A 14,395-nucleotide genomic window follows, 5' to 3' on the forward strand; every position below is an offset into this window, starting at 1 on the left:
CCTTGTTTTGGGTGGGCATCAAGCTTTGCCGTGCCTTGTGTATGCTTGTGTCAATGTTTACATGGTGGCCTGGGGCTCGCTGTCCCAGGGATGGACACATTGGGAGCTGTGGCCCTTGGGTGCCCCTGCGGCAGTCTGTGCTGTTACATTCACTGTTTTTAATACAAGTTATTATGAATACTATGTCCTCTGGAATTATTGGCATCATACTAGCACCAAAAACTACTTGATCATAATAATTAATCAATTGACTATTAGAAACTTATACCAGAAAGCCTGCTTTTAGCAAAGTAATTAAGAAATGTAAAACAAATTAAGATGTAAGGCTTGTTTCAAGAAGAGTGTACATTTATTTGTTTCCCTTATGAAGTGAGGATGATGTTTAGGAAGGTAATAAAAAATCTCCAAGGGTCTCAGTTGGAGATTCACAAACAATGTTTTTATTGGTAACTCAAAAACTAGGATAAGATTCCACTTCTCTGGAATATGCCAGCAAACTATCTGGAAGTCTTTCCAGTAGAAAACTGGTGATATGGAATAGTTGCTGCAGGATCCTGCTGGGTAAGTAATCATCAAAAGGGGATTGTTCATTAGGTCTAAAAGTTATTTCATTTATTGTTCCTTTGTTTGTACTGTAGAGGTATGAACGAGACATCATTCAGAGCTGAGTAATAACGGAATCTCAGTAAGTAAGCTTTGGGGCATAGATCCTTGAGGTTAAGTTTCTGATGTAGAAGTCATCACTGGCAATAGAAAAAAGCTTTTGGTGTAATTGTAATGTTACTTTAATATATCTGCTTATTTTATTATGGTTTTTATTTGTTAATAAGTTATTTGTTTTTCAGTGCATATAGTTTTGTTTTGTTTTACCAAGAAAAGTGACCTTGACTGCACTATAAGCTATGATTGAGAAATAATTAATATATTACTAAAACACATTGGCAGGTACAATTAAAAATTAACAATCCAATGGTTTTTGAAGTCTCACACTCTTCAAAGTTTAAATAGAATTGTTTTTTGCTACCACCAACTCAAGGATCATTGTCTTACTTGCTCATTGGCCTGCGGTAATGAAACAATTCACAGGCAGTGACTGAGAGTAGCTTCTTCTTCACTGTAGGCTGCAAGTTTTTCTTTGCCACACTTTTGGATGTTGCAAAAGAGGGGCAAGAGAGATTAACAGGCCACTTCTGAAGGACAGGGTGAGAAATGGGATTTTACAGCCAGTCTCTTTATGCCTGTGCAGCAGTGCAAAGAACTAATCCCCAGCGACTGGCAGCCGAGCTCACGTCCCCTCGCCAAAGCTCCTTACACAAAGTGAGGCTCTTCCAGTCTGCTCAGTGCTCTGCAGAGGGTGGAGCCTCAGCCTCAGGCCTATGGCCCACAGGCCCCTGGGGACATGAGGGTATTAACTCCAAAGCCAGGCTTCCAGCCTATGCTTGGCTGCATGAGGGACAGCACATAGACACATAAAACAAGGCAAAAGTAAAATGCCTTTATGCCTGAGTTCAAACAACTATCTTCTATTAGAATTAATCCCTGTAAGCAAGTCAGGACATTTTAAATGTCCCATGGGAATGTCCAGGAATGACCTAGCTTTTAAAGCCAATGCATCCATTTACAGCACTGACATGCTATGATTTATGTGGATTTCTTTTCAAGCTCTATAACCTGTCACTTCTGCGGGGGGAGGAAAGCTCACAAGCTGACTTGTGTTACCACCCCTATGCATCCTCTATCTGGAAATTAGAATTGTTCTCACAGCAGGAAATGGGTCACCAAGCCTTTTTTTTCACCCATGGGTAACACAGATCGGGACTCCGGCAGCAGGAACTGCATCGTTCCACTCTGTGAGCTGCCTCCTCTGGTGTACTTCTAGGGGTTTCATCTGTGTAATGGGAGTGTGCTGCTCAGGGAGAGTGATTACAGAGGTAGGGAGAGACCAATGAGCTGGAACCCCCTAGCGTGTTCCAGGCAGCCTGGGGGATCGATGGAAGAATCTGCAGAGCTAAACACTTGTCCTGAAAGCTCAGATTACAATGCTCCCAACTAATCAAACAACAAGTCTATTTAAGCAGCCTCCCTTGCACTCTCTGTATCACACATTCTCTTGCACTCTCCAGGAGCACAGAACCCATTTCTCTATTGTGTATATTATTTATTTCTCCTTTTAAGCGGTTTTCTTTCCACTGCTTTGTCCATGTTCTCTTTAACTAGGAGGTGCAGGAGGATCGGGATGCCTCTATTCCTTCTCCTCACGGTAGCTGCCTCCCAACATCCCTGCACCCTGTTGCTATCATCATGCCAGAAGATGGATACTGCCTCATCCCCATCCTGGTGCCCTGCTGTCCCCCTGCTATTTGCAGTAAAATGCTTTGTTGTCTGTATTCCTGCTTTTGGCTGCACTGCTGCCAACACTAAATCACTGCCTTATCCAGTCTACAGCCTCAGGGCATGCAGTAAAATTCCCATAAAAGAGGGGACAGATGCAGTCGCCTGGCCTCAGGGTGATGTAGCAGATGCCGAGCCGGGCTGCCTTTAAGATAACAGGTGTGTAATCATAGAAGAGCAGACCTGTGTGCTTCTCAGCTGCAAAGGAGATAAGAGACCATACTCAGCAAAAAGAGAGGAGTGTGTATGTGCATGTATAGTGTGGGCAGAGGGACGTATCAGTGAATGGCAAGTGCTTTCAGCACCCACATGCATAGCTTTAATTCTAGCTTGTTTTCATCTACAGTACAAGAAATGTACTACTAGGGCAGCACCAAACGTCCAGATAAAAGAATGCAAAATTAAGAGGAAACAGTGCCATTTTTGGGAGATTAGGGCTGCTGGTAAGTTTCAGATAATAAATGTTGGTAGAGGGATTTTTTAAGGCCAACTCAGAGTGTGTGTTTAGGGATGAGAATGAGCTGGGACAGGAATGAATGACTAAGCTAAGGGCATACAAAAAAGAGTCCTTTGCTTACAGAAACAATTCAGTCCTTATACAATGTCTGAGGCTGTTGGTTAAAGAGGTCAGTGTATTTGGTAATGATAGAGGCTGGGTGCTGAGTGTGTTTGGTTGAGCTTTAGTATCACGAGATCCAGGGCATTAGCAGGGTGACAAAATAAGAATCAAGGACCTTTCTACAGTATCACACTAAAGTAAATGATGGCCAGTACCCTGGTGGTACTAATGGCTTGTAGCTATTGAAGGACCCCCTGCCATTCCCCTGGGAGGGAGCCTGGACAGCAGAACCATGTAACTCTCCTTCGGTGTTAGCCCATGAGCCCCCCAGTGGAGGGCAGTGCTGCCCAGAGGCAGTCAAGCACAGATAACTAGATGTGGCAGCCCAGTCATGGCTGACCTCATTGCACCAGCTCTTCTGCTTTGAACAGAGAGACCAGCCCCAACGAGCCCAGGCAAAGGTCAGTGAGCATGGTTAGCAGAGAGGCTGGCTGGACGGGAGGTCCTGCAGTTATAAATAACCTCACCCTGGTTCCTGCAGGTTGCCTGCCCTTCATCACCAGAGAAACCAAGGGATGCTGTCCACTTTGAGAAACCAGTTCCCAGAGTTGAGTGGAGTGGTAGTGACACTGACTAGCAGTGACTTCTAAGTTTAAAACATGACCTTTATGTCTCTATTTTAACATGGCACTAAAGCATCCCAGGGTCTGTATTACTGATGGGTAGTAATTTTGGGACTGATGTGGACCATGAGCTGCAGCAGAGAGTGTCAAGCTGTATGCAATTGCTCTCTTTCTGCTAACCCACAAGAAGACTTTCTTAAATGTTCTGCCCATTTTGCAGCTGGAGAATTATGGCTGATGCATATTGGACCATCACTGTTGCTCAACACAGAACACTTCAATTAGGTAACACTAGCATGGAGCACGAAGAAGATAGAAAATCGGTCTGTGACTCTGTAAATTCAACATATTTATTATGAAAGTATTTATCTTAATGTTTAAACTGACAAAAATGGAGATCAACAATATGTGCCAATTTGTGTCATAAATGGCTGCTTCATATTGAAGGAGATATTCTTGAGTGATTTAGATTGCAGAAAGTGTATGCTAAAATCAATTTCATTCACATTAGCACCAGTTCCTTTAGGCTGAATATTACCCTTGTTTTATTTAATGCCATGAAGAAGGAACAAAACAAAGCTTTTATGATGCACAGTATATTAATCACTGATATACTGAGCTTTATGATGTAGAATAGCAATATCAGAAATATCGTCCTGGAACATCAGAAACAACCTTTATTTTTGCACTGAAAAAATTATTGCTAATTGTTCATATGATATCAGTAACTGCCATAATGACCTGTACATGATCTTACAGAGGGCATTTTAAAGCTACAGAGGCCTTAAATCACACAGTGGCCCTAGATCACAACTGTCACAACTGGTGATGACACCTGTCTTCCTGAGAGAGACCTGTAACAGGAAGTCATGTTTCTTGGCAAGTAGTGTGCTTGCTACACAATGCTTATTTTTGAAACATGGTACATAATTTATTAATTTCTAGATTAATTTATGTAATACTTAATTTATTTTAGATTTATTAATTAGATTTATTTTGCCATTGCCTTTACATCTATTTAGGATTTTTGGAAAGATGAGGGACAGATGGTTAGTGAGTAAAACCGAATAAATTAATTATTATTTTATAATCCTGATAGTAAAGGTACTTGTAAAGTATATCAATTTAAACTTAAGGCAATTAAAACTTAAAGACAAACCTAGAAATAACATTTATAGAAAATAAAGCCTCAGTAAAATAAGGCCTCAGTAAGGTTCTCAAGAAAAGGTGATTTATCGGAATTTCTTAGTTTTGTAATCATTGTCTGTGTGTGCACTAGGCCCTATATGTGTCCAAACGCGCAGGGTGAAGAGATGGTTGTTAAGGGCTGTTCATTTTCATTTGTCTATTAAAATGTTAATATGGCTGTTACTTGTCTGTTAAAATGTCCTGGTGAAAATTAATCTCCTTGCCACCACCCGCAAGGCAGCACTTGGTTTCCTTGTTGTCATGAATCTTGAGGAATGCCAGTCTATTTTATGATGAGGCTGCAAAAATACCTGCTAGTTTTGTGAAGGTTTTCTAAACAATTGCTGACTTTAGGATTATACTTGAAATGCTCCATCCCAGTTCCATGGCTGGAAAAATAACTTTCTACTGTAACTTAACTATAGAAACATTTTAATCCATCACATTTCTTCACAGTAATGAGGAATAATTTAATTTAAAGTAATTAAACTTTCAATAGAAAAAATATTTAGGATTGAAATAGTAACATCATATCTTTCTAATATGTTACATAATTGGCTTTCAAATCCAAAACTAGGTTCCAAAACAACATCTTTTTATATAAAAGGAAATACAGCCAGTGGCCTCTTGCAGTTGTATTAAGAATGCCAGAATGGATTATTGGAACCTTTCATTTGATGTTAAGTTACCTACTGACTAGGCCGATAGTATATATAAAATGTCAGAACACAAATTTATTTGAGAATGATGAGAAACTAATTTCAAGCACTTCGAGGGAGCACAGTAATGACAAATGTCTGAACAGCTTTGGTCTGTCATCAGAGGCATAAATGACCATAGCATATTTAGAAAGTAATCTCTGATTAACAACTGGCTTGCCTGGCCTACTAAAGAATGACATAAATAAGAAATTACATTAAGTATAAAGGGTTTCAGAAAATGCTTGCAGTACCAATAGACAGCACTTAGGAGCTCAAAATATATAATTTTATAGGTTAAATTGTATTATATATATTTCAATTAACATGTAATACATATTTTATATATATTTACCATATTTCTGGACAGTAACAGTTTAGGGCAACATAGCTTCATAAAATTAATGATAAACTATTTCAACTATTCTAGTTAAGGAAAAAAAATAGTTGATCATAACTATAATCAGAGCAGGTTAATATAGTCTGTAGCAGATGGCTGCTTGTATCTAGGCAAAGATCTGAGGACTCTTCCTCCTACGAAACACATTCCTGCTGTGCTCTGATTTACTGCGGAGGTGTTCAAGGAAAAAGCCTCGTTCAACAAACATGCTAAAGCAAAACAGCTAAATGCCCGAGGTAAACAAGATGGTTCAGAAAGCACAGCAATGGACCCACTGGACTAGTGGTTAACGGTACCCTTTCTCCAATATACTTCTATGCCTTTAGAGATTTCTTATTAGAGAGGATGTAGCTGTAATTACCATGAATGATGGGACAAACTAAAAGACAGTGGTGATTTGGCTTTCAGCTTGTGTTCTCCTCTCCCTTCTCCACACCTCTGGCTGTGTTGGCACGCTAATCAACTGGTTGATTGTGAAGAGCAATTAGGGGGCCACTGTTACTGATTTAGTAGTTACAGTCTCCTCACGTAGGGTGTAGAATTAGACTAGCTGTGTACCATAAAAATACTATTGCTGTGAAGGGAGAGTAAAAAAGCTCACTGTGTGCCTGAATTATGAAGCATAGTCTATCTCTGTCAGCTGAGCATGCCATCATGATCTGCACAGCAGGGATGTTCCTCTCTTCCTCTCTTTCTGTTTCTCTCTCTCTCTCTCTCTCTCTCTCTCTCTCTCTCTCTCTCTCTCTTTCTCTCACTCTCTCTCTCTTACTTGCTCTTCCTTTTCTCACACTTTTGTCATTATTCTCTCCTTCTTTGTCTTTCAGTATATTCTTCTAGACACGTCTGTTCTTCCCATTGCTAAATCACAGTGCCTATGATACCTTCCACTTTAGCAGCGAGAGGGAATTTGAAGGCAAACTCTAGCTCAGCAGAACACCGCAGCATGTCACATTTGAGGCTCTGGCAAAGCAAAATAAGCAGCTGCGTTAATCATACTCACAGGTGGCAATCCTTATCCATCACAGTCCCATTCACATAATACAGTATAGAAAACAAAATAGCATGTTTAACTGGTTGTAGTTCAGACAAAACTTTTTTGTCAATGGCAGTTCTCCAGTTTATGCCACAGTGGCCTGTAAGGGTTGTGAGGTAGTTCTGTGTATAGTGGAAGTCAACCAGATGCAATTTTTGTCCAGTATTTAATGTTAAAAGCACATATTTAAAACAAGCAAACAAATAAAAACCCTCTGAAATTTCTGAGAGAAAAGATTTTTGTTTAAATGGAGGGATAAGTGAAGTAAAGTTCACTCACTTGTTTTGGTGCTTGGAGCCCTGGAGGTGTGCATGGTACTGCTCAATGGAGTTCAGAACCACCTTACACACACTGCAAGAGTAACTACTGCGCAAGCCTGCAACACATAGCCATAGAAATATGTCACCATCATTGTTAAAGATGAATGCTGTGGTAATGGGAGCAAAATATGAGTTATATTTGCTTCATTCTTTTACATCAATAGCAACAACATTTTGTGTGCTTTTGTTCATTTGTGATTGGTTTATATCACTGCTTCAATCTATGATGAGAAAATCTATATTTAGGCTGCAGACTGTTCTTGTACTCCATTCCGTGTAACAATTACTCGCTTGAAAAATTAATGTATTGTCAGTATACCAATTGATAACATCAATGAAAACATTATCAAGCCAGTTCTCTTGGTAATCAATTCCTATTAAAATACCTCTTTTCAATCTCTTGAAATTTCAAGTGTGTATTAGCATTTGAAGATTTTTTTTTTTGTCCTAGTGACCTTTTGATTTGAGGGAAAATGGATTGGATGGTTTAGCAGAATAGAGAGAAGCCACGTGCACAGCCCTGCACTGGGAGCAAAACAGATGTGTGCTAATGAAGGGGTTTGCAGGTGGTACAGAACAGCAGTGGCCCAAAAAATAAATGGATGGATGAGAAGAATGAGATAAAAAAGAGAGCAAGAGACAAACAGACAGACAGACAGACAGACAGACAGACAGACAGACAGACAGATAGATAGATAGATAGATAGATAGATAGATAGATAGATAGATAGATAGATAGATAGATAGATAGATAGATAGATAGATAGATAGATAGATAGATAGATATAGAGGGGGGCTGGAGAGGTGCAACACTTTTTGTCACATACAGAGGAACCACATGACTCCATGTAGTGGCTTCATTTCAGTTAGACATCTGCAGAGTTATTTCTGACAACATTTATTTCTGTTGAAAATTCTGCACAACACTTAACTTCTACCAAGAGAGCTGCTTCTATCTTCTTCTAAGTGATATTAAGGACACTCTGTTGGCTTTTAAACCAAATGTTTAATAAAACTAACAGGTTTTGGCATGAGTCATGAACAGGGATGACACCCTGCATCAGGGAGGTCATTATTAGTACATAATTCACCCACGTATTGAGGTGCAATAGTTTAAAATGTTTCAGTATAAATCCATATTTAAGGTACCTTGGTTTCTTGGGGTACTGTGCTTGATGCGAATTGCTGACTCTGGAATGATTCTTTACTCACTTTCACTCACTTCCCTTTAGTTTCCCAAAATCATTGCATCACGATTATATTGGCATGGGAGAGTATCATTTGAAAGCTATCATTCTTTAGACTATGGTGAATTTCATAATCTTGGTGTATGACCAGTAAACCATGCTGTTTCACAATGTATTATAATAATCCTAAATTCTATAAATATACAAAACAATATCACATATAAGGCAAATATGTGTACATATTTTATACTATGATTGCTTCTTATATTTAGTTTACTTAGGTTTGTTTTCAGGAATCATATGCTACCTATGTTTCCTGAGGCACTGTTGTAGCAAGAAACTTGGACATTGGGATGATTCCTTCATTCATTCCACCAACAGACCAAACAGATGGTGATGCTATCTACTGTGTGTTGAAGCCTCAAACACATCTGCATAGCTGTTCTTATTCAGAGGGAACATATCACTGAACTGACAAGCATAGCAAATAAGGTGCAGTGAAAAGAGTCATTGGCTATAGGAACTGGCTGTGAAACATACTGATGTATTACCAGAAGCACTTATGTACAATTCCAAGCATTTATTTCTGTTAATAAGTACTCTTGATCAATATTTCCTACATGGTGGAGCCCTGATGACCTAATATGGATGATAATAAACCTGTCTATCAAGGAACCACAGCTGTTTATAATCCCTGGTAATTAAACAATTCATGAATACCACAAAGAACCATGTATATATATATATATATATATATATATATATATATATATATATATATATATATATATATATATATATATATATATATATATAAACAGTGAGAGAGAGAGAGAGAGAGAGAGAGAGAAAAAGAGAGAAAGAAAGCAAGCCCAGGCTGATGAATGTTTCATCAGGGAGGGGTTGAAAGTTTACTACTGAGTATTGCCAGTAGGCAAAGATGTAGCTCTTATTTTTTCAGACAGCAGTCCAAAAATCTAATTATTTTTTTCTAGTAACTGCTATCAGGAAAAAGGAGCATTCCAGGAATCTGGTTCCAAAATCTAAAAGTTTCTAGACAGGTCTACACTGTTTTCTGGGTCTTTTATGTTATATTGTATAATTTGTAAGATAGTTATGATGTATAAATTTATTGTCATCATAAACTATAATGTTGAATCCATCTAATGTAAAGCCTTACATTAGATGGATTCAACATTATAGTTTATGATGACAATAAATTAATACATCATAACTATCTTACAAATTATACAATATAACATAAAAGACCCAGAAAACAGTGTAGACCTGTCTAGACAAGGAACAATTCTACACTGTTAATGAACTAAGACCTTTAAAGGTTATTGAGTTAGTAGTCAATAAGGAACTTATAGAAAAGCCAAATTCAATGTAAATTCAATCACCAGACTGCTGACTTTGTGTACCTGTATTCACTTTTGATTTCTGTTCAGTTTCCTGATGCAAAGTATTGCCATATATACTGTATACATACCAAGCTGGTTTTCTCCTGTTTCCCTTGTGAATAAATGAAACAAAGTGAACAACAGTAGCCATTGACATATTCAAAAGCATGAAGGAACTCTCTGCCACATACTGGCCAGTAGCCTCTAGGTAAAAGATATGTCCCTGTCACATTCAGAAACCACCTAACCACCAAATTTGTCCCTTTCTTCTCGCCGTCTTGATGAAACCTGTATCCAGCTGCTTTTTGCCTAGTATGTATTGGTGGGAAAATATGTTAGCTGATATCCATAGGTTTGTTGCATCCTGTACTACCTGCTCTCAATACAAACTCTCCAGAGCTGTACCTGCAGGGAGGCTCATGCCTCTTCCCATACAATCTCACCTTTGCTTTCATTTAGTGGTACATTCCCTGACTGATCTTCCCCCTTCTCAGTTGTTTCAACACTACTCTCACAATTATAGGTTCTCCAGGGGAGTCATCTTAATTCTTTTTCCCGGTCTTCCTACTGCTTTCCAAACTCCTGAAGCCCTGTTTAATTATGTTTTCAGATTTTTCTGTATTCCTGAGGCCATATTTTCATAGACACAGCGCAAGTGCAGAAATAAGGCTTAAGACCATGGTGCAAGCACGTGTGGGTGTGGCAGAAATGTTGTTGGCTATTTTCATGAATGACGGCAGAGGCATTAATCCTGCACAGAGCAATGTAATTACAAAAGGATCTTGGAATTCACTGAATACATGATTGGGAGGTGTGGTTAGGTGTGCCTCTGCAATATCCAATCAGATGAACTCCTCTTATTCTCTTTAAAAGGTGAGCTGTGTGATGTGCTGGCAAAACAGTGCAGTGACATTTTGTCATGGCAGTGAATGTGCAGCAGTGGCAGAACAAACAAAAATTCATGGATGAGGAAGCAGACATACTTGTCAGGGAATTACAGAATTGCCACACCAAAATATATGGCACTCAAAGCAGTACTATTCTTGTTCACTGTCATGAGAATAAAATAAATATTTACATAATTCTGATATGATGAATTATGTAAATTATATAACTTTTCTGTGTGTACTGACAGGTCAACCATCTGATTCGCATTTAATAGTCACGACGGAACTGTTTTTCCTTACAAAAATAATCTGTGAGCATCTGGCCAGCTTCTGACACATTACACTCAGCTGTATGACACAGAAGACCACTCAACAGCTATGCTTCTATCATAGATTTCCAAGCACCATAGATGTCGTACTGTTGCCATGTAAAAAAAAACAAATGCTGCAAAGTGGATGGCAGTCCACCAAACTAGGCTTGCCTAGTTGTTTTTCACAAGTTTTGAAAGAGAGAGAAAAAACTTGCATACACTGTAAAATTAGCTTCGCCATTACACACAGAGATAAGGATACCATTAATGAAAAAACGATGTATTCCTTCATTCTTTAAAAATGTGTCCTTGATCAAAAATGTTGCCACTGAAGAATGATGATAAAATATACAGCAGAATACAATAAAATTTCATGTGTCTTTTGGTGCACACTTATGCACAACTGTCCAAGGTGACTCTCATTTGGAACACAGCACATCATCATGGTAATGTATAGCAGGAAGAGGCAATGCTTGCTCATTCCATTTCCTCTTCCTTGCAGTAATGAGTTTTCCAAGTCTCTCAGGGGCAGCTGGAAGGATTGTTCCATCACATAGAGGGATGCAAGCAGGCCAACTCACACAAGCAGGACAGGGCTCTTTCATAGAAGTCTCCATGACCAGTGGTCCACCCAGGAGTAAATCGAGCTTATGCCAAAGTATGTCCACATGTTAAAATACAAAGACTGTAACTAAATAATGGCCTTTAGGTTTAGTAGACATGCTGCAGTAGGAAAAATATCACTTTTTATTTGTTTGTCCTTGTTCACTATATCCCTAGAGAGTCCTCTCTTTGTCTGTATTTAACAGACGGTATTAAATAATCTAGGTGCATCCCTGAGTCCTTGTCCTTTTTTACAGATTCCAAGCAGTAGCAGCAGTATTCATAGTAGTAGAGCATTTGCCTGTTCTCTTTCTCCTTTTTTTTCCAGAGAAAATGAATATACCTGGCTAAAAGCAGATGAGGGCCATCCTTTGTCCCCATGTCCTCAACATCAAAATAAAGCCTCCGCTGGGAGCCCATTACACTGAAGTGGTTTCCTCATAAACAGGCAAGACTGTGGGCTGTAATCTTCCAGTAGTCACTTTGCTGATGGGCTGAACAAGTGGGAGGTCTTCCAGTCAAGTCACTGGAGAAAATTAAGTGTAGGATGTGTGTGCATTTGTGCACAGGTGTGTATGCATGTGTGTGTGTGTTTGTTTTCTGTGTGTGTAAGTGTGCATGCATGTGTGTGTCTGTGTGTGTATCCAGGACTTCACCTTCACCTTGTGGGATTCTGATAAGGATGATGAATGAGGCATGGCATGCTAGCAAGGCCTAATACTGCCCCATTGGGCTCAAAGGACAGCCACACCCAAGCTATCCCAAAGAGCCAGCTTTATACAAAGCATAAGAAGAAGGTGAGAAGGGTTTGGGACAGTCATGTTTGGGAGAGCATGGGTTCACCAGGATAACATGAGAGTGTTATCACTAGATTGCTCTCACTCTGATTAATATGGCAGAGCTGTGGTGTTTCCAATACTGAATTTAGAAGCAGTAACAGCACCAGTGTAGAGTTGGAGCCTTGTGTGTATCCATTTCCAGGGTGTTATAATCAACAACAAATATTTCTGGTGTGATTTAAATAGAAGCTGACATTCACAGTGAAATGATCTAAACAAGGACATGCTTTGGCTTGTTGGCTGACTGAAGGCTGGCTAGTCCATCAGGATTATAGAGACATCGCCATATTTACCACTTGTGTTCCTCTAGCATAAGTGATATGTTGCCTCTAATTTTACAAAGGACAAACTATTTAATAAGCATGTCCAACAACAGCAAGACATGGAGAACAGCTGCTGTACTTTCTCCTGGGATAAAACGCTTTGTGCTACTTCTGCAAATTAAAAACTCAATCAGTTTATCCCATGAGAACATTTAAATACACCTGTCTATTTTGGATTTTAAAAGCTTGATCATAGAAAGGTACTAAACAGCTATAGACAAATGAAGTATGACTTATTGGCTCACACTTTTTATGCTGTGGCTTGCCAGGTTTCCGTCCTTGGCAAATGAGTACCTGGTGATCCTCGATAAGCTGTCTTGGGACACTGCCTTGCTGACAGCTGTCCTGCATGCCTCTGTCTCCTGATGGGTGCCAAGCACCCAGTCTGTTGATGCTGGATGAAGGGGAAGCACTGATTACATGTGTGAACTTGGAGTCCCTCCAATCTGTCAAGGTGTATTTAAGAAAACCCTTGCACGTGAGGGAATATCTAAGTGTCACCTTGTAATGTATTTGATATTTATGTCTGTCTCATTTTAATATCTAAGCTCTTAACCCCACATAAACAAGTCTTCTCTGTCTTAAAATGAATGAAAAACAGCATTTGGTTGGTCATGGTACCTCGCATTGTGTTTAATTGCCTCTGACACCAGCTGCCAGCTTAGAGAGCAGAAGTTGACAAAGAATCCCTGGAGCATCTGATGAAACAAAGAAGGCTCACAATGGCTGCACCTCTTTATTTTGAAATACATGAAAAAGCATTTGAAACCCAGCCCTTTGAGTTATGTATCTTGAAAGTAGGATTTGATGGAGCTGACTTTTCTGCAGGAAAGCTATTTGATATGGTAGTGATTGAAGTCCTAAGCTACAATGCAGGGTCAGTCACAGTGTTGTTAAAGTGGCAACATATGTTATGACACGTAGGACATGCAAGTGCATGACTGTGTTTAACAATAACCCCACTCCAAGGCACATATTATTTACAGTATGCATTACAGAGGTGTAAAGTTCACTAACTAAAGCTACCTGCTGGCTTAAGCTAATTTGCAGTATAAAGGAGGTGTAATAAAATTGTGCAAAGGTTTTCACTTTCTGAACCTGATCTATCCTTGGTCCCTGTATGTAGTCCTTGCAGAGATAGACAGAACATAATGGACTGGATTTTATGAGGGTGTATATAGCAGAATTTTCTGAGAAATTCTAAGTAGCAATAAGTCTGTGAAACAACCCTGAATTTTGGGTTTCACATACAATCACCATGGAAATCATAAAATGACATCTGATTATGCTGGCAACAATATGGAAATTCAGCATGCAATGCAAGTGCAATGTTACTGTCTTTTGTCATTGTATACTGTTTTCTGTTGGACAAGTGGACTACTTTCTATTTTCAAGTGGAGGCCCAATAGTCTAAATTTTAATGTTCAAATCCAGTTACTTCATCATTCACATCATCACTCACTGTCAGCATGAACAGAGGCTCTTTGAGCCTGATTATAGACTAACAACACAAACACCATGTTATTAAAGACTGCAGTACCTCAGCTGATGTCAGTACTTTAAGTGAGGTCAGTTAAATAGTTTTTTTGGTCTATTTAAATACTGAGTGAATGGTTCAGGTGAGATTTTA

The 14,395-nt window shown here is 39.1% G+C and overlaps 1 protein-coding gene across 8 annotated transcripts in view; it reads right to left on the bottom strand.

The window, feature by feature from the left end:
• Window positions 1-14,395, bottom strand: part of zgc:171482 (zinc finger protein) — an 81,138-nt gene that overhangs the window by 35,296 nt on the left and 31,447 nt on the right. For 3 of the 8 annotated variants that reach the window (XM_081724118.1, XM_081724119.1, XM_027026072.3), the window contains exon 6: window positions 7,172-7,268. In XM_081724118.1, coding sequence (XP_081580244.1) covers window positions 7,172-7,268 — 97 coding nt within the window. Of the gene's footprint in view, window positions 1-5,408; window positions 6,820-7,171; window positions 7,269-13,010; window positions 13,160-13,386; window positions 13,464-14,395 lie in introns of those variants that run through there. The other 5 variants (XR_003411743.3, XR_003411746.3, XR_014126285.1 and 2 more) reach the window with 5 other exon arrangements.

Source organism: Electrophorus electricus, chromosome 12 (genome assembly GCF_041902795.1).
Source record: "Electrophorus electricus isolate QZ-2024a chromosome 12, ASM4190279v1, whole genome shotgun sequence".
Classification (NCBI taxonomy): domain Eukaryota; kingdom Metazoa; phylum Chordata; class Actinopteri; order Gymnotiformes; family Gymnotidae; genus Electrophorus; species Electrophorus electricus.